Source organism: Pygoscelis adeliae, unplaced genomic scaffold, assembly GCF_000699105.1.
Source record: "Pygoscelis adeliae isolate BGI_AS28 unplaced genomic scaffold, ASM69910v1 Scaffold36, whole genome shotgun sequence".
NCBI lineage: Eukaryota > Metazoa > Chordata > Aves > Sphenisciformes > Spheniscidae > Pygoscelis > Pygoscelis adeliae.
The window spans coordinates 468,665-487,984 of NW_008824934.1; the positions used below are offsets into that span (position 1 = coordinate 468,665).

At 39.5% G+C, this 19,320-nt stretch overlaps 1 protein-coding gene across 1 annotated transcript in view; it reads left to right on the plus strand.

The window, feature by feature from the left end:
* The window catches only part of CFAP74 (cilia and flagella associated protein 74), a 48,239-nt gene extending 34,075 nt beyond the window's left edge, over positions 1 to 14,164 (plus strand). Inside the window, exons 23-38 of the mRNA XM_009325144.1 lie at positions 331 to 504; positions 1,831 to 1,964; positions 2,583 to 2,859; positions 3,349 to 3,456; positions 4,152 to 4,306; positions 5,549 to 5,683; positions 6,085 to 6,194; positions 6,582 to 6,637; positions 7,372 to 7,491; positions 7,788 to 7,940; positions 8,807 to 8,936; positions 9,474 to 9,628; positions 10,693 to 10,831; positions 11,640 to 11,767; positions 12,275 to 12,409; positions 13,600 to 14,164. Of these exons, the coding sequence (XP_009323419.1) occupies positions 331 to 504; positions 1,831 to 1,964; positions 2,583 to 2,859; positions 3,349 to 3,456; positions 4,152 to 4,306; positions 5,549 to 5,683; positions 6,085 to 6,194; positions 6,582 to 6,637; positions 7,372 to 7,491; positions 7,788 to 7,940; positions 8,807 to 8,936; positions 9,474 to 9,628; positions 10,693 to 10,831; positions 11,640 to 11,767; positions 12,275 to 12,409; positions 13,600 to 13,713 (2,223 nt within the window). The 3' untranslated portion in view covers positions 13,714 to 14,164. The remainder of the gene's footprint in view (positions 1 to 330; positions 505 to 1,830; positions 1,965 to 2,582; positions 2,860 to 3,348; positions 3,457 to 4,151; positions 4,307 to 5,548; positions 5,684 to 6,084; positions 6,195 to 6,581; positions 6,638 to 7,371; positions 7,492 to 7,787; positions 7,941 to 8,806; positions 8,937 to 9,473; positions 9,629 to 10,692; positions 10,832 to 11,639; positions 11,768 to 12,274; positions 12,410 to 13,599) is intronic.
* The last annotated feature ends 5,156 nt before the right edge of the window (positions 14,165 to 19,320 follow it).

A 19,320-nucleotide genomic window follows, 5' to 3' on the forward strand; every position in this document is an offset into this window, starting at 1 on the left:
TTATTCTGACCTGTACTGCAGAGGTAGTGTATTCTTAGAGTTTACGTTTCCTGGAGATGCAGGTGCGATTCCATTCTAGCATATGGAATTTGAGATACAAATTTTTTTTTTTTAAATTTTGCTTACCAGAGACATTTCCTATTGCTTATTTTTGGAGAACAATGAGGCTGAAGTTCAAGATAGGTATGTTACATTTACATATGTTATTGTCAAGGAATAGAGTAGAATAACTTTTTTGCAGTTATCTTTTTGGATGTCATTTCACTTAAATCCTGTCCTTACAATGCCACAGGTGGAGGTTTTTATCCTGTGCTCTTGCATTTGTTTCAGGCTAAAAAAGTTAATTTTACTGTCCATGCAATTGTTACTACTTCTGATTTGGAAATCAGTCCAGCACGAATCAATTTTGGATACTGCACAATCTATGAAGCTGTGCAGGCAAATGTCACGCTAACAAACAAATCCATCTTGCCACAAGAGTTTGGATTTGTGGGACTCCCAGAGGTATGTAGTTATCCCACACGCACCTCTTCTTGTATCAACATATATTTAATTGTTACGAAAACATGTTTCAATGTGAGGGTAAATAAAGCATAACTGGTTCTTGCAAACCCATGGAAATACTTCTGCCTGCAGCACTGTGGAAACATGCCCGTTAGTTCTGGTTTGCGTAAATTTCATCTTGTTATACCCTAAGCATTTTCCAAGCAGTGTAAACATCTTCGAGGAGATTTTACTATTCTCACCTACATAACGTTATTAAGCTAACTTTATCCTATTAGGTTACCTATTTTTTACACCACAAAATCTACTAACAGAATACCTGGTGCACTTTTCTTTCAGACTCACAGGTCGCTTATACTACTAAATAAAGGCTTAGGGGTGTTGCTTTGGCCTTGAGGCTGAGGAATATCGCACAGTTTGCACGCAAATGCCTAAACGCTTTGTCTTCAAAGCAGGATGGCCGTGTCCAAACTGCTTATTGGGAACCGTCCCCTGAACCATGCCTAGGTATTTTTGGACTGACTGTAAGTTGATGTGGAAGCTAAATGAATCACAGGAGCTGCCAGTTTCGTGTGGGCTAGGTCTGCGGAGTTATTTGGGTTTTTAGCAAAAAGTTAGCTGTTCAAGCTTCATAATAGCATGATGATCACAGTGTGAAATCGTTTGGCATATTGGAATCGGAGCTAGAGGAACCTGACATTTAATTAGGCATTCTCCCTTTCTCTGCTGTTTTAGGGATTAAAATCAAGGAGTTAGCTAAAAGAAATAGGAATCTTCAGCTTCATTAAAGCTTTACTTCACAGCATGTGTTTCATGATTAGCTTAAAATGTGATGGGGAGACATTCTTTAATCATCATCAGCTCAAACACAAACCGATACACATTTGTAGATATTAAACCAGAACTTGTCATTATGGTATCTGCACATCATACAAGAATCAGCTCTTCAGAGACAGAGGGGGAACTGTTGAGATTCTTATCATATTTCATTCAGTTGTCTATGAAGAGTAAATAAACATCTTTAGAGAAAGGTGATTACCAGACACGGTAAGAAGCTGGGGAAGAGATTCTACTGAAGTCTGAGTTAATGGATTTAATGCCTTTCAAGTTATTTTGAGATGAGGAATCTGCACATCAGTCAGACACTAGTCCCTAACCCAAATGAAAGCTGCTCACTAGAAGGTTTCTGTTTTCCTGCCATTTGTACATTTAATAACAAAATTGTCTTATCTTGCTAGTAATGTCTTAATTTATTTAATAATTTGATAATTTAACTAATATTTTCTTATTTTAATAACAATAATTTCTTATCCTGCCATTTTGAAGTTTGTTGAAATTCAGCCCAATGATGGATTTGGAATTCTTCTTCCCCTTGAAAGCCTGACATTGGACATAATCTTTAAAGCTAACAAGGCAAAAGAGTACAGCTTTCAACTAACCTGCAAGTCAGAGATTAACAGGTATGTTAAGAAACTGATGGAGTGCTAGGTAATCCAGAAGTCTAAATTACACTGGATTTCCACTGTTAAGCTAGTTCAGAAAATAAATCCCTGCTTTGAAGAAGTAAGGCTAGGATAAAAATGTGAGGCGGGTAGGAATTCTCCAGTTGACAAGAGATGGTCAATGCCTGTTAGTTTCATCCTTCGTTTACAGTCTGTCTTTACTGAGATGACTTTTCCTGTCCCACCTGAAATTCGTCCTTGTCACATGTCCAAGCTGCAAGTTTGCCCCAGGTCATCTTAACCTGCAGTGTTCTGCTTGCTTTTTCAGCAGAATTACTGAAGGATTTCTTTTGTAAAAATGCTTCATACATTAAGCTAATGCTACTAAAGTAACGATGGCATAAACTTTGATTTGACTGGATGTATTTGCAGAAGTTCACAGAGGAAGAATTCAAGTAGGGACTCTAGCCAATTGTGCATTAAAAATAGATAGTATTATTGTTCATCTTTAGGCAAAATTCCCATTGCAAGCTTGAAATTCTGCTTAAATAGGGACTACAGGATTAGTTCCCTATTTTCCGGGCTGATTAAGAGACTATTTTATGCTGAGACAATTTATCATGTGTTTATTTTTAGACAATTCAAGCTGTCATGCAAAGCAGTTGGAGTCCACCCACCTCTTGAATTGTCTCATTCCTTAGTTCAGTTTGCTGCAACAGCTTTAAATGGTGTGTCTACAGCAACGCTGTATGTGATGAATTCCCATGTGAGTGTCAACCACTTTACTCGTGCTGTCCCAAGAATTGGCAACGGGGAAGTTGCCCCTGTTGGACCCACTTCATTTGAATTCCGTGTGCCAGAAGACTGTCCAGTGACAATTACACCTTCTGTTGGAACTGTGTTGCCTGGGAAGGTAAATTCACTTTAAACGTCGAGTGTTCTACCAAATGTTTTGATCATCTACATCCCTACAAATGCTGTCACTTGTAAATGAAGCTCAAAGCGTAAATTATTATTAGAATAGCTGGAATATTTTGTATTGCTTGAAATAATGTTTTAAATTGGACGTGAGGGATTAACCATCACAACTGGCTAATGCTTTATGGGAGTTTTCACCCTGAGTGTTCTTTCCCCAGTGTTGTCAGTATGATTTATTTGAAGAATGTTTAAGTATCAAAAGTATTGGTCATGTAAAACCAGCCCACTGTAACACAGTGGACTTCCAAAAAAGCTGCAAGTGACCTTATCCTTAGGATCACCTTATTCACTTGGAAAAAAATCTGTATTTTATTTGTTAATTTTTTGCTGTCGTGTGTATGCTCCTATTGAGCTTTGTAGGTGTAACACATGTATGAGGGCTGAATTTTGCCTATCATTCTTGTGTATGCTCTCACGCTCCCAGAAAAGCTTGATTCAAGTGTCCTTCAGACCAACATTGTCAGATCAGCTAATCAGAGAAGAGGCAGTTCGGAGGCTTTGCAGAGCAGCTGCGACAGGGGCAGAAATACAAGTAAGGAATGCTAAGAACTAGCACATGCTGTTGGTCTGTTACTTCCAGATATTTGTTTCTCTGGATGGTATTTTTATCATAAAATTATTTGCATATTAATGAAGCCCAAACTTACGATCCATGTAAGACCTGCCTATAAAGGACAAGAGTATGACTGTACTGTTGCAATTAATGCGTAGTCTGTTCACTGAGCAATAATTTAATTTCATGCTAACAATTTCAAAAGCATTCCTAGAGGATTTTCTTGCAAATGCTAACTGCAAGTACTCTTAAAAAAAAAAAAAAGGATGTTTCTACGCTTCTTGCAGATTTACAGCATACATGGACTTTATATGCAATGCTGTGGGTCAGTTAATTTGTGTGAGCCCCTGTGGCTGTCTTTATGAGATAAATAGGTAAAATTCCCATGAGAGATAGTCTTTTACTTGTCTGCTCCAAAAGGGGAACTCTTTTTTTAAGATGGGGTAAAATATGTCCATTTCAACTTAATTTTACATTATTAGAAATGTATGTAATAACTACAATGTCTGTGGCTTGTTACCATAATCCTACTGCTGTATCCTTGTTCTATGCATTCTGTCACCTCTTAGGTTCTGTATCCTTGGGCCAGGGACTGTGTATTTGTAAATTGATGTCTTGATTGGATTACCAGTGATCACCCTCAGTGTATAATGTCTCTGTATGTGTATTTGCAGAAAAGGAAGAAAGATGAAAAGAGAGAGGGAAAGAAATTAAGCATTTCCATTACCAGACAGCAGTCTTCCAGACAGCTTGTAAGGGATGGAGGCAGTAAATACCTGACTTCCCTATGTAGTTCTGAACAACCAAAATCCAAAGAGTTAAAGCCTGAGTAAGTCAGCAAAAGCATCTTGTACTACAAAGATAACATTCTCTTTATAAGTGGTTTAATAAAAACCTATAGGTAGACAAGAAAGCAAACTGTAGAGAAGAAATAGCTTCAGCTATGTTGCAAAGGCTGTTTCCAAAATTAGTACTGCTTTTAAGCCACACAGCTGTACCCTCTCATGTAAGGCAAAGAATCCCTTTATGCATCAGAGGGATTGAAGACTTCAAAGAATATATCAGAAAGCATGAGATGTGGCTGTATGGGTAAATCTGGCTGAATCTACAAGGGTATTATTAAAAAGGGCAACTAAAAAGCTGAACTTAGTTACCAAAAGAAACTACTACTAATACAGCTTTTCTGAATAGGTCTAACAGAACTGAATACATTCAACCCAGATGGAAACCATCCGATGGCCCATAGCCATGGCTATGGGTTAATTGTTTTTTTTGAGGGCTTACATAGTCCATCATATTAGTCATGGTCATCTTCAGTCCTGGAAATGTAACGGTGCTGTAAAATGTGTGTTTTAAGTAGTCATTTTACAATACGTGTCACTCGATGAGAATTAACATTACTGGCATGTGCTATCTAGAAATTTGGATACTTGGATGCAAAATCTGATACTTGAGGTTCCTTGGTTAGCATATAATTCAACTTTTTAGAACCACACTTCTGCCTAATCTGAGGAATTTGAAGTGTTTGGAAGTAAATACATGCCTAAACACCAGGCATTTGGCTGTACTGGATGTTAGATATTTTTGACTAAAATCCCATGTTCATTGCCATCCGTTAGTTATAATTTTTAAATACTTTCAGTACAGGTCATAAACATAGAATTTATATTTGAAAACTCCCATTATGAAGTATTGCTTGGCATATTGCATTACAGAAATGTGATCATGTGTGTTTACATTTCATTGAAATGATGTGGAAGTACTGGGAGACGCTGGAATACTTAATGTATTCAGCATAAGCAAATCATATTAAGGATTTTTGCAATCTTTAGTATAACGTCTATTATCTGGGTTTATAATTTTTATTCTCTTTGGCGAGAAAAGCAAACCACTTAGTCGGGTGGGTCCATTACTGTGCATCAAGACAGTCGCTTATTTTCACGATTATGATCAATTTTGAATGTATGACTAAGAAACAGTAAACACAAGTAGCTCAGCAGATTCTATTTGATTTTTTTCCCCCCCTTGCTCTCTCACTTTCTAAGATGACTCTTATTCCTGGATTTTCTAGTTCCGATGCTTATATGGCAGCCCAGGCTTTCCTGATGAGGAATTTCAGTGGGAGGTTTGAAAAATACATCGTACCGTGCTTTGTTGCAAGTGGACATATCAATGAAAAGAAAGGCTCTGAAAACCTAAGCTGCAGGTATTTGCAATTAGATATGTGCAATTCTTGATAGTTCAGAAATTTGAGGGGGAAATAGTGGACATGTTAGTTTATTCCTTTGGGGAGGAAATATGTTTTCTGATCTTATTACTTCATAGGTCAGTGGCAGAAAATCATGCTTACAACCCACCAGTTGGGTAAGAATCAAACACATGAATATCAAAGCAGCTTAAAGAATAATTGTATGAAAAATTTAAGCCAGATGTAGTTCATCTTTCTGCTTAGGCATACACAAAAAAGCCAGCCACCAAAAATTATATATTGTTTTTAATACCAGGTTAATGATATCCTGTGATACGAACAGAATAAGAACAGATTTCTGATAATAGGTTTTATTTCTGTATGATCCAAGAGCAAATATCCTTTTACTATTTCTCTAGCCCTTACAACACCTTGTATTTGGAGTTGCACTGTCCAGCTGTAGCACCATCTGTTGTGGTCACTTCAGATAATGGAAAAAACACAGTAAATTTTGGTGATGTTGCAGTAGGTATGAAATTTTAATTCAAGTTTTGAGTTTTTTCCGTCTGACATTAATTTCTTCTGAGCATAGTTTTGCTTTTTCTTTTACATTGTTTACTTGATTTTCAAAAGTCAACATAGAAATTAGCCCTGTAATAGGTACTTAGGTGGAAAATTAGGAGCCTATCTGGCCAGCTGAGGCATGGAAAAAGCAGACTTGATCCTGAAACACGGAATCGGGAGCTCTGTAAGTGACTGTACAAATTTGAAAGTATTTTGGTGAGCTTTGACTAAGGTATTAGCCATAGAAATGGAATGAATGTTTGGCCCAGGTAGAAGCATGAGTGAAAAGGAGGAATGGCAGTGCGTGAGTGAGCATCATCACCACTTTCTGAAATGTTTTCATTCCCGTCAGGTCACAGAATGATTAAGCGAATTACAATACAAAATGTCTCCCCAGAGACGCTGGACGTATCCTTGTTTGGAACATGTAAGTTAATCTGCCGTTCAGCTTTTGTTTAATTTGAGTCTTTATCTGTAGGAACTGTTTGACACTGAAGCAAGGAGGAGGTAGCAGATGTCAGACTTAATACACATCTTTCAGAGTCAGGCAGGAGGTGATGTGAAGAATATATTGGACGAGCCTAGGTGACCTACTGGAAAGCTTATTCCGTTCCACCCTTTTAACTGGAAATAATTGTGTGGAGCGCCAAACTTGAGAAGCACTTAACCACTTTCTAGAGTATCAGGTACCGATGACAAAGCTAGTTTCAGTACAGTATGACGTGCGTGTGAGACGGAACCAACAACTCAATTTTTGCACAATGCTGGTCTGAATTTCTGAATACCTTGTAAGAAGAGGCTGCTACGCTGGCTTGTCTGGGTTAAGTTGTGTGGGATAATATAGGAGAAGGCATGTCCCGGATCTTAAGGTGTTAATGACCCACTCCAGGCAAAATCTGAAAATGGAGTTACATGGAGATCCTACTAACTGGAAAAGGATCTTGAAGATATTTGAATTCTGGAGGGGAAAAAAAAAAAAAGGATTAGTTCTTTCTTTCTCTTAGTCAGTTATTGATCTCTGAAAAAGCTTATAGATGGTTGGTTTATACATCTTTGGTCTGAACAATACTTCGAATCTGTTCTTACATCTTTCTCCCCAATCTTTGTTTATAAACTTTTTTCCTTGAGTTGCACTGTTCTAGCCAGCATTCTCAGTTCTGAATCCCAGTGGTCCCTTCCTGTTGGTCAGACCAGTTGGAATGCTTGAGCCAGGTGAAAATAAAACCCTTATCATCTCTTTTTGTCCAAATGAGAATAAATGGGTGAGTAAGAGATACAACAGTAATGGGGGAAAAAGAGGAGAGATGGAGAGATGTAATGGGCTGTGTAATATACACATATTACTGACCGGGATGAGTCTGTATGATAATAAGAAAAACTTTATTGCCTGTGCATAACCCCTCCCAACATTTGGATCTTTGTCTATGTACTAAATCTAGTTAAATCCAGTTACTACTAAGTTCTGTAGTAATGGCCCATTTGTGGGAGGGGGGGCAGTTGGAGGGGTGGGGGATGTTTTCCTTCAGCAAATGGGCTAACGCAGACATCCTCTTGGCAGTTTTTTGAAATGCTGGACATCCAGACGACAAAAACCAATTTAACCCTAAGTATCACTGGTCGCGGGGTGATGCCATCAATCGTTTGCTCTGTGGAAGAAGTACTCGATATGGGATATGTCATAGCCGGAGAGAAGGTGACTTCCACATTCAAGGTAAATCCCTCTATGCTGAACCAGAAAGCACATCAGCAATTTCTGTAAGGAGGAAAAGGAGTTCTGTAGTTTCTAGTCCGGCAGAACAGAAGGCTGAGTGGCAAACTGTAGACAAAAGAACATAGCTTTGAAAGCACGTCTGGCAGAGTGATTTGACGTGGAGACAGTTTCAGGCCAAAGGCAGCAAAGCTGTGCAGGGAGGATCTTGTTGCTGCTTCTGTCCTGCCTGCAGCCTATACAAAAAAATAGAGATCCAGTACCTTCTATAAAAGAAAAAGAGAAATGGCCTGTGTGATCTTCTCCGCAGATCTAGCCAGTATGCCAAGGGATGTGAAGTCAGAAATGGCTTTGCTTTTACCAATGTTAGAAATATTTGTCCTCTTTCTTTACTCTGTCCATTACTGCTACCACAACTGAGGCTGCTCTGTGTCCACGCAAGCAGTGACAAAGGTATGTGGGTGAAATGCAAAACTGGTCCTACAAAGAGCACATGAGGGTTTGCCATGGTACGGTCTAGGGAAGTTTAACCGATCACTCATTCATATACTACAAATTCCAAGACTCGGAAACAGGCCAAGATCTAGGCATAATTTTTCTCCTCTCAGATTTTGTCTAAGTATGTCAACAACCAAAATATATTACTTGCTGCAAGACTCTTAAAAGGAGCCTGGTCCCTGTTGTTGGGGGGCAGGAGTTTACAGGACACGTTATGGGTAGCAATAACACATGCTTTCAGTGGCATCTGGGTACACGGTAGTACAGTAATGCAGCAAAATAAATTCAGCCAGTTCACAAACTATGGATCCTACAGGCTTGAGAATCAATTTTCTTAATGAAAATGCTGTTGTGTAAATTAATGTCATCAGATACAGAACACTTCCACACTGACCCTGCGATACTCCATACAACTAGATTCGCTTTCATCAACAAGGGACAAAGATCGGCAGAGACTTCCATCCTTCATTATGTCCTCTTTGCAAAGAACAGAGTTTGTTGGTAAACTTGTTTTTTTTCTCTTTTTCTTTTGTTAAAGATTCCTGAAGTATAAAGCAGTATTACTTTGTCCTGTTAGATCTACACAACTGTCAAAACCTGGGGCATCACATCACTGAAATTAAAGACATAACTTTGTTTAGCCAGTAGGAGCTGTACTAATTCTTTCGGTATGGGTAGCTGTAAATTTATGCAGCCTGAGCAAATATCCACAAGTAAGGAGATACTAGTGTTTGAATCTAAATAAACCCACACAGTAATTGCATATTAAAGATTACATTTAGGGATGTCCATCTCTGTAAAACCACGTTAGAATATACGAAGAGTTTGGTGATGCTTCTTCAGTTCCTCTAGAGATGAATGCATTAAACTGATAGATGGATTTATCTGGCATTTCTAACACCCTGTTTTGCTGCAAAACCATGTATCAGGTCTTACTTATTTGCTGTTCCAACAAAAATTAAATGGGTTTAAAATATATGAAGAAGTAAAGCAGAGCTGTCCTCCTTTCTTATTCGTATCCTCGTTTTTATTTACCAGGAACACAGAACTATAATGGCTTAAGCGTGTTCAGCATCTTTCCAACAGAAGGAGAAATCGATGCTGGGAAGAGTCAGGATTTTATTGTTACTTTCAGTCCTGATCATGAAAGTCTGTACTATGCTGACTGTCTCAAGGTTGTGCTCTTTGGCAAGGTGAGACAATCAAGATGCCTGGATTATGAAATCAAAGTCTAAATATGACCTACAGTGATTTTCATCAGCATGGGTCTTAGTAGGAGTTTCAAGTAATTATATCTAGTGGACAGAATTTGTAGGCAGAAATATTATCTTTATTGGATTAACTGATGTAGGTAGGAGATGGCAGGTTTGGGGCCCGCTGACTTTTTTTCAGGTTTTAAATATTCAGTTATTAATTCATAACAATAGTGAGTTGGGATTCAGTCCTGTCTTCTGCCCAGCTGTCCGCACTGTGTGAATGAGAGGTGATGGGAGCTAGGTTGCTGCCACACTGCGGAGCACAGCTCCAAGTGGGCAGTAGCTACTCTGCAAGAAGCATTTAATGGCCGTGGAGAGCGGAGCCACACCTGCGCAGTGCAAACTGGTGCACGGGGTGCCAGGGAGCCGCTTCTGCAGTCACTCAGCACGAGGAAGGAGGTTTCCATCTGTGGAGCAGCAGTTGAGCTTAGATGGAGCCCAAGTCAGGATATACAGGCTGGCAGCACAGCAGGTGGCTTTACGCCATGTTCCGAAAGAGACTGTCCAAAAGTTAATGACGAGTGCCAACTAATGACCGTCAGCAGGCACTGCAAACACAGAGCAGAAACTGGTAGTGAGCAAATAAGTACTGTTTCTCTCCTTGCACGTTTTGTATCTCCAGATTATCTTTGGAATTGCAGTTAAGAATGCAAATCAGAATAAGCTGAAGGTGAATGGAGACTGGTCCTAGTTCACAAACTTTAGCCAAGTTTGGCGGCAGATGAGTTTTGCCTCTTTTAGTGGCTTTAGTATAAACGGTTTGTTCAGTCCCTTCCTGAGGCACGTTGCCCAAGAATGAAAGGTTGTTTAAAACAGAAGTGCCTGAGTGGACAAGACTAGGGGAAGGTGCAGGATTCTTGCATTAGAGCACAGGGCCTCTTGGCATTTATATAGGCAGATGATGTAATAATTTCTATGTAACTGATGCTGTTGTGTCAGTATTCCAGTTACATCGGTACTTAAGCTGTAACCCGCATTTGAAGCATTCTTGTCCTATATAGAAAATAGCCCATGTGATCCACCTAAAGGGTGCAGCAAGAGATCATCCAATGTTTGTGGAAGGGGGAGTTCCACTAGATGTGCCCATTGAGTCCTTGGCTGTAACATTACCTGTGTCACCGCAGGAAGCACTAAAAGGAGGTAATGTGTTACCACTTACGCTTTATTACAAAACAGTGAGTGATGAGACATGGGCGTGTTCCTCATCCTTTAAGAAAAAGTAAATTAAAGATAACTTTTCCAGAATCAGAACAAGTAAGTATTATGGTATAACCTATATTTGTAACACCAAAAAAAAATGCAGGAAACTTTCTCTTAAGGAAAGATTTTCTCTTAATTTTAATGCAGTTATATCTTAATAATGATCTTCTATCTTCACAACTTGCCTTGCAAAAAATGATTATAATTTAATACTACTACAAAGTATTAAGATGTATTTGCTTCCTGTACTTCTCTGATTTGCATTAAATATTTATAAAATTATTTCGTATATCATAACATATGCCGGACTCTCCCGATTGTACTGTTATGAAACAGACACACTTTCAGGAGTTTGAGTTTATCCTTCCGTAATTTCTGTGGACAGGATCTGTGTTCAGACACAGTATATAATCAACTCCTAGCTCCTGAGCTATAAATAAATCCAAGCACATACCATACACGAGTAGGAATATAGTACACACAATGTATGTGCCATGGGGCTAGAAAACGAGCATGAAACTTTATAAACAATTAACATTTACAGTTTGCAATTGCCAATTATGCAAAAGCTCCTTTTGCTTAATTCCTCACTAACTCTGTAAGGAGGATCTCCTCATATATGCCAACTCATTAATTTGCCACATCACCACTTTGTTTTGAACCATCCTGGTGTCATTTATGCTTGTTCCAAACTGATAATCACTCAGTTTTGACTGCCTCAAAGTTTACTTGATTCATATTTGCTCAGAGCTGCAAGAACCTGTGAAGTCCATTCTCCTCATTCTGGAGTACATCGAGAGAGAGAGTTCGCCGGAGCCAGCAATGACAGAACTGAAAGTTGGAGCTATACAGAGAGCTCAGTTTGCATCTAAGAAGGTGAAGTAATAAAAAGTGCAGTTTGATGTCAGGCGCCGTAAGGAATACTGACAGTGTACAAATGGCTACTAGTTCTTTCTGTCAAAAATTCAGTCTCTAAATTAAAAAATACAGCTTTTGGGGTTTCTGATAAACTTTACATTATAAAAGCATCAGTGTTTGAAAAGAAAAGATTATTTTTCAGGGGTTAATATGAGGAATTAGCATTATCATATGAAGTCAGCAACAAAATTAATTTAGCAGTTTGCTTCCCTAGTTCTGCAATACAGTCTGATTTCGGTCTGAGCACAGAACTGAATTACAGGTCTGATCCTGTTATTTTAGTGTAGTATTTTATGACAACTTGACACAATGAACTAGATACTTGCAGTTTCAAAGGGCAGAAGCAATTTGGCAAGCAACAGGCCCACATAGAGCATCTTGGCAATGCAGCCTTTAATAAACAGTCATTGTGTTTGAAGGAGCAGAACTGGCTGTAATGAGGGTGTGTGTGTGTGTCTCTCGTAGAACATGGAGTTCAGTTTTGATAGTCTGCCACTCCTGCAGCAGAAGGGATTCACTATTGAATCTGCGAAGGGAACGGTTGAGCCTGGTCAAGTAAAATGCATCAGTGTTTCTTGGATGCCACCTGCTGACTTTTGTGTAAGTTACAGTTGCTAAAGCATGTTGCTGCTTAAACTTGAAGTGTGTGGCAGCTCCTACCAACTTGTAGGAGTAATACAAAAACGGATCTTGAAGATGTCAGCAGTACAGGCTGCTTTGACACATTAGAATGATGTGATGGTACTCCAAAGGGAGTATAGCCTGGTATAAACGCTGATATGAGAATAAAAGTTGGGTACGTATGGCTTGGAGGCTTGCTACCTCACCACAGACTTCCATTCATCTGTGTGGTGAAAAGAACAAGCATTAGTCATTTGCATCTTACAGAACTTAGAATAACTTCTTACAGGTCACTGCATTATATAGCACCAAAAGGCCAAAACGCTGCTGCTGTTGACTAAAAGACCACAGCTTTGATCACACTGAAGTGAGCTTTTTAATGCCCCTGTGCAAGAAAACCTGCAGTCCTGCTGACACAGAACTAGGTTCACATGGATCATTCTGCTACCTTTCTTTTGGCTGTGGGCTGCCTTTCCCTTGGTATGTTCCTGGAAGTCAGTGGGGCCTTTTTGATTTTCCACTTCATGAACCCTGTTTCCCTGGCTACTTCTGCCTTTTTCTATTGCAGAGTCTAGGTATGAGGTCCAAACGTCTCTACAGGGCTGTGATTGCCCTTCCTGATTCATCTTCTTGGGCATTCACGGAGACTGAAAGAATTTACTCCCCCGCTTTTTGTTGTGAGCTGTGTGTGGGATGGCAGAATGAGTAGCTTGTTCCAAAATTACAGGATTGCTGCTGTCATGTGCAGAAAGAAGGCAGTAGAGTTCCTGGCATGATGTATCACGTTGACATCGTGCCTCTTGGTAACTACTGGTTGTTACACAAGATTTAACGCTAACTGACCGCTAATGGGATCCATTTCTTTCCCAACCCTCACTGCAGCGTACTCTGTTGCTGCTGTGCCCAGTTGTCACGGTTGTAATGTGGTGACGATATCTGTAGCACTCTGGAGATAGAATGCTTAGTCATTGCTACTTTACTTACTGCAGTATGAACATTGCATGAAAATATAAAAGAGCCAACGCAGTGGGAAGAGAGGTAATCTATAGCTATAACTGGTACATCTTACAACTGAGATGTAAAATACATAGTTTAGAACTTGATCAACTAATCTGTTCTATGTAAAAAAAAATAAAAATGTTGGGTTTATGTGTGGATTTTTTTTGTAGGCTGATGACGCTCTGCTTGTGACAGCCCTCCTGACCTTAAAAGGTGACATTAAGGAATCTTACCGAATCCTCTTCATGGCAAAAGTTGTGTCGACATATGCTCCCACTAAGTGAGGGACACAAGCTGATGGAAAGGAAGATGGAGGTTTATATTACTGGGAAAACAGTGGATCTCGGTTGAAACATGGAAAGATTTTGAGATTGTTGCAAATATGTGAGGGGAGCAGGGAAGCGGGCAGGAAGGTGACATAGTATTTCTGCTTTTTTCCCCAAAAAATTCTATGTAAACTCTGGTTCCACTAGTTTCATTTTCAAGCTGACTCTGTGACAATAATCTTGTGGTAGAAGAAAGAATTAATGAGGGGCCCAAGTAGATACATCTGCTGTTAGTTACAGTGTCTTCCGAAGGTGGACCTTCCCTCAGGAGGAGTATCTTTTTTACATCTATATCGGTGAGTTTCAGACAACATATCTTTTTCCAATTTCAGATGCATTTTAATGGATTTGGAAAATCCTTGGCTTTTTCCCTCTTAAAGACCAGAATAAAGCTTCTTATTCAAGTCTCCAAATCGTTTGGGCAGTCATTTTTACAATACACTATGAAATCTTCCTGACGACACATGGTCAAGGAGGAAATAGTGACCATGCTGTTCACTGAATCGCCGGATGTGGTTAGACACTTGCCCTAGATCATGGCTGTCCAGGAACTTTGTCTTTCTACATTTTTGCTTTTCTTTGAATTCTGACTAAGAGTAGATTACTGTTACTGGGGAAGTTGGAGTGCCGTGCAGGTATAACTTCTGTCAGGAAGCAGTAACTAGTTCAGGGAAGAAGAAAGTACAGAGGTATTACACTACGGAGAATGAAGGGACCGGGAAGTTAGCAGAAGTCTAGAAACAGAGATAATCTTTTAAATCTCATATCACGCTCGCTCTTGAATCACAGCAAGTCTGTGGCAAAATTCCCTCACCACCACTCCAAAGGCGTATTGCCATTTGGCCCGGTGTAGCTGTTAAAATTGCTTGTTTAGATCATGCAGTAAGAAAATAGAAACAGACTACTTGTAAATATCCCTAAGGTAAAATGTGTCAAGCTAGCTGGACTGCAGGAAAAAGCAGTAAAGCAATTGTCACAAAAAATATTTTAACTAGTTTCCCTCTTTTATAGAGGAAGCTTGTATAACTGATGAAAAGGGGTTCCTTGTTTTTCCAAAGACAGTATGTTTGATCCATTCAGATCTGTTCTCATTTAATAATGGATCAAGTGGCTGTGAAGTTACTTAACTCTTCGGTCTAAAGCACTACAGATGCTCAAGCAATAAACAGTCACCACGGGAGGAGGCAGGAGCTGGGAGGGGGGTGGCAGTGCTAGCCAGAGACGGCTCTGCCTTCATAAGAGAGGCACTGAGTATTTCTGCTGGCACAGCTGGGGCAGTCGGGTTGAAGTTGAAGACAATGAAGTTTGTGTGCTGATTCTCTTATAGAGAGCTCAAAAGGGAGACTGAATACCACTACATAAAATGAAACTGTTGCAAATAGTACTGCACGGTTGACAGTTACCTAGCAATAGGGAAGTTTTCAGAAAGCAAGGAAGTGCCCAGCACGTTGCAGTGGAAGGTTTACTTCAGGCAGTTAATTTGGAGGCATCCATTACATGAGGATCCTTTGGATTTCGCTCTTGGAAACTGAAAAGTAATGGCTGAGAATAAACTAGTCTCCAGACTCTCATAACCATATAATGTGCTGAAAATAAGTGTAAAATTATCTACCAGGAAACAACACCCCTGTCCTAGGAATCTTCCACTTCATAGAGGTCAGGTACTGTGAAAAAGCATCCAAAGGATTAAAAAAAGTAAAAAAATTAAAGAATACATGTGAAGACTGTGACCATGTTGAAAAAATGCGGAGGTTGCTTGCAAGAATAAGGCGGTGGCTTAGTAAGCAGAAAGAAGGTGTATACGCAAGGGCTAGCTGGTCCAACCGACAGTATTTGCTAGGACACTGCATCTGGAAGATTCATGGCAACTTTGGAGAGCTTTGGATGTGCCCATTCAGTTGTAGAAGTTGGAGGGTCAAGCACACAGCATTATATCAGTGCATTCAGTACGTTAAGCTGGTTATAAAAAGCAGCTGCCGTTGACCGGCTTAAGTAATTTTCTGTACTGAACAGCTTAAAAGGTAAGCAAAGGGTGTAACCCATTTTTAACTGCATTCTTTGGACTTGATCTTGAAAACTTACATGAATAATTTCACAGGCTTGAAGTGAGCATAAGGCTCTGGGTTTCACTGCTCAAAGTTTCCATGCCTAAAGCTAAATGTGTATCCATTCTCTCCAGGGGAATGTTGAACCAGGATAATAAGAATAGGTTGCTGTTTCTGGAGTACTGAAAATAAAGAAAACTATGGAAATCTGAACGTTTTTTATTCTCTTTCAGAAAGAGAAAAAGAGAGAGAGAAAAGCCTGTTATTTCATCTCGGGCCTTGAAAGTAATCGTATTTGACTTCTTGGAAATCTGAATGTTTTTTATTCTCTTTCATGAGAGAGAAGCCTGTTATTTCATCTCGGGCCTTGAAAGTAATCGTATTTGACTTCTTGGGGGCATAATGGCTGATCCTTGCAGGATTGGGTTTCCCTTTCTTACTGGATTGGTTTTGTTCTTTTGGCATACGTAGTTCAATGTGCCCAGCTCTTGCATGAAGCAGTACTTGAGCAATGAGAGAGACAAGCTGATGTGGAAGGGAAAAACAAATTGTCTGATGTGGGAAAGCAGATCCATTGTAAAACTTAGCGCAGGCATGCAGACTGTGCTTCTTCATCTGGAACACAACTAAATCTTAAGAAGTAAAAGCACAGTTACTTTTTCTGCAAAATGTAGCCCTTGGATGTTCCACTATCATTCAAATGAGAATTACCACATTTCACCAAGGGATAGAAAACCGTGGGATCCTTTCCAGAAAGAAACAATTAATCCTCTGATATATTTGCTGCAATTCTTGGGCTTGATTTAGCATTTAAATGAAGTTTACCAATCCATAGAAGAGTGGAGTAAATAGGTTTCCCTTACTAGACATCTGACAGAGCTTGTTTCTTTGACTAAGCTGACTGAAGTGGAAAAGTTAGTGCCTAAACCCTGTGACAGTTGTATGTTGTTTCATCACTGGGACTCTTCACTTGCCTAAAACCTCTCGCTTATGCGCGTGGATGTTGAGCAAGCAAGCCAAGGATTCAGTAATAGGTCTGACTTCTAAAACAGAAATAACTAAAATAATTTCATTTAGATCAACGTAGTTACTTTTGCTATATTTTTAGAGCCTCTTTAGAATCTTCACAATGCAAATTTGCAATGATCTGAGATGCACAGTGTCAGTCTACTAAAAATTTAGGAAATCTACGTGGATGCTCCTACCTAAACAATTCTTATAACGTATACGAAAATAGCTTCTTGATCTTTCTCCAATACAGGAAACAGAAAATTGACTGAGATGACTGACTACTAGAAACAATTCTCCTAATTTAGACACACCAAGCCAAACTAGAAACAGTGGGTGTGTAGGTAATTCCTTGCGGCCATAGCTGAGAGCGCTATTGCATTCTACTTGCATGGTTTAATGCCAAGTTCACAACCACCAGAAGAAGCTCAACACAGCAGCTGTAGCCTTCATGCAAGTTAATCTTTTGGAAAAGTAAAAAATCCTGTTGAACGCTGTGCTTCCAAAGCAGGTTATCAACAGTCATAGCACCTTTGGTATTAAAATTGCCAGGAGATTCTAAACATGTAATCTGATGTTTCTGTTTCCATATTATAAGACTCCAATAGGGATGGAGCCCTTATTGTGAGGATGTTGTGGAAAATGTAACCTCAGAAATTTGAGTTTCCCAGAAGCTTAAGTTTTCTGCTCCTCTGACTGCACTTCTGACCATTAAGCTTTCAGATTGAGTTTTGCAACTGTGATCGCTCTTGGGTCACTCTTGTGCTTTCAGATTTGGATCTAAATGCAAACATACTCTTCTTGGCTCTGATGCAGTTCTAGTTTCATAAGAAAGCAATTCACATCTGTGTATGATCTTTATAATCCTTAAAAGCTATATCTAGCTCATTTCTAAAACAGAAAGGAAGTGAGAGAATAAGTACTAGTGTCATACACGTCTTATTAATACACGTTCTGCTTATCCAGTGACTTCAGAGATTGCTTCACACTTGCGAATGCAGCTTTTCCTAAATGAGCAATGGTCCCATGACCCTGAGCAGTCCTGTAGGAAAATACTTTAGTCAGTATGCCACATGCCATTACTGAGCCTTGAAACACTGTTTTTGAGCCTTATGGAGCAAAAATAGTGAATATCATCTGGAGAACAGTCTATTGAACCCGGTACTTCCAAGCTATTGTGCCCATTGTTGCTCCCAATGGCATGATTGCCCCTGGTGTATTTGAGCTTATCCATGCTTCTTATAGAAGAAACCTCTGGCAACCCAAGTCCAAATGTATTCTCCTCCTGTTGCATTAAAATCTTAAAAAAAAAAAATAAAAAAAAAAATCCTTGTATTTTGTCGTGTTCTCATTACTGGAGGAGCTTTTATATATGCACCCACCTCTGAGGATATCAGGGACCTCAACAGATATGTCAAAATGCCATTCTTTTAGTTGATCTTCCCCTTTCTTCTCCAGTTGAAATTTTTATAATCCATTAATTAGCTCCCCTGCTTTTCAGCTCTAGATGTCTTTCTGTTGCTTACCCAGTCATGTATCATCATCACCCTGATTCTGACTCTCTCTTATATTGACTAACATCTTTTTTTCCCATGCAACTGACCTCTGCTGTATTAGTGCTTCAAAGGTGTCTGACCTTCAAGTCACCTTCTACTGTGAAGCAGAAATAATCCTTGCTCATTCATGTGGTGGATACGGTTGACCTTTGGCACATGTTTTGTTCTTCCCTGGTGATGGTAAGACTTCCATAAGTTCTTACAGAACTTAAGTTCTAATTATAAGTTACAACTCATATAAGCCCTAACTATTAAAGGGGTTTGGGGAGCTTGTTAACACTATGGGCTACATACAATCCTATTAAAATAGCTAGACTTCACCCTGAAGAGAATTGCAGGAAAGCTGTCATTTAGAGATGGGCCAAATTGCTATAACGATCAGTACAATCACAGCAATGAAACATTTCTCCATGAAATTCCTACCAAAGAGTATCAACACTAGGGGTTTAGGACAATGATGTGCAAGATAACCACAAAACAACATGCAGATATTTTAATTTAATTTCTACATTTGAAATGTTGGACATAGTTAAATTATTTTGGAGCAAACCGATCTTCAGAGAGCAGTCAATACCTTTTCAGTCATGTTTCATGTGTTTTAACGAGACCATTTTTAAAAAGGGAAATTATCTGCTTTTCCAAACTTTTGTTTCTTTCTAGTATTTTCCATACCTAGTTTCTCATTCCTTTTTCATGTCTCCTTCAAAATCTGACACTGCATAGACACAACTGCTAGTATAGGTTATCTTCTCTTAAGAGCAGCATTGAGTAGCAGTCCCAAACCGCTTCAGAGAAATCTCTGAAAGCTGAATTCTCTCCATCCTGCCTCCCTTTGTATCACCTTCCTAACTCCACGGCCACCGGCAGGCTGGGAGAGCGGCTGACGCGAGGGGCACTGCTGGCTCCCAGGCGGGGCCGAGGCGGGGGGGCGAGGCGGGGCAGAGCCGAGCCGCCGG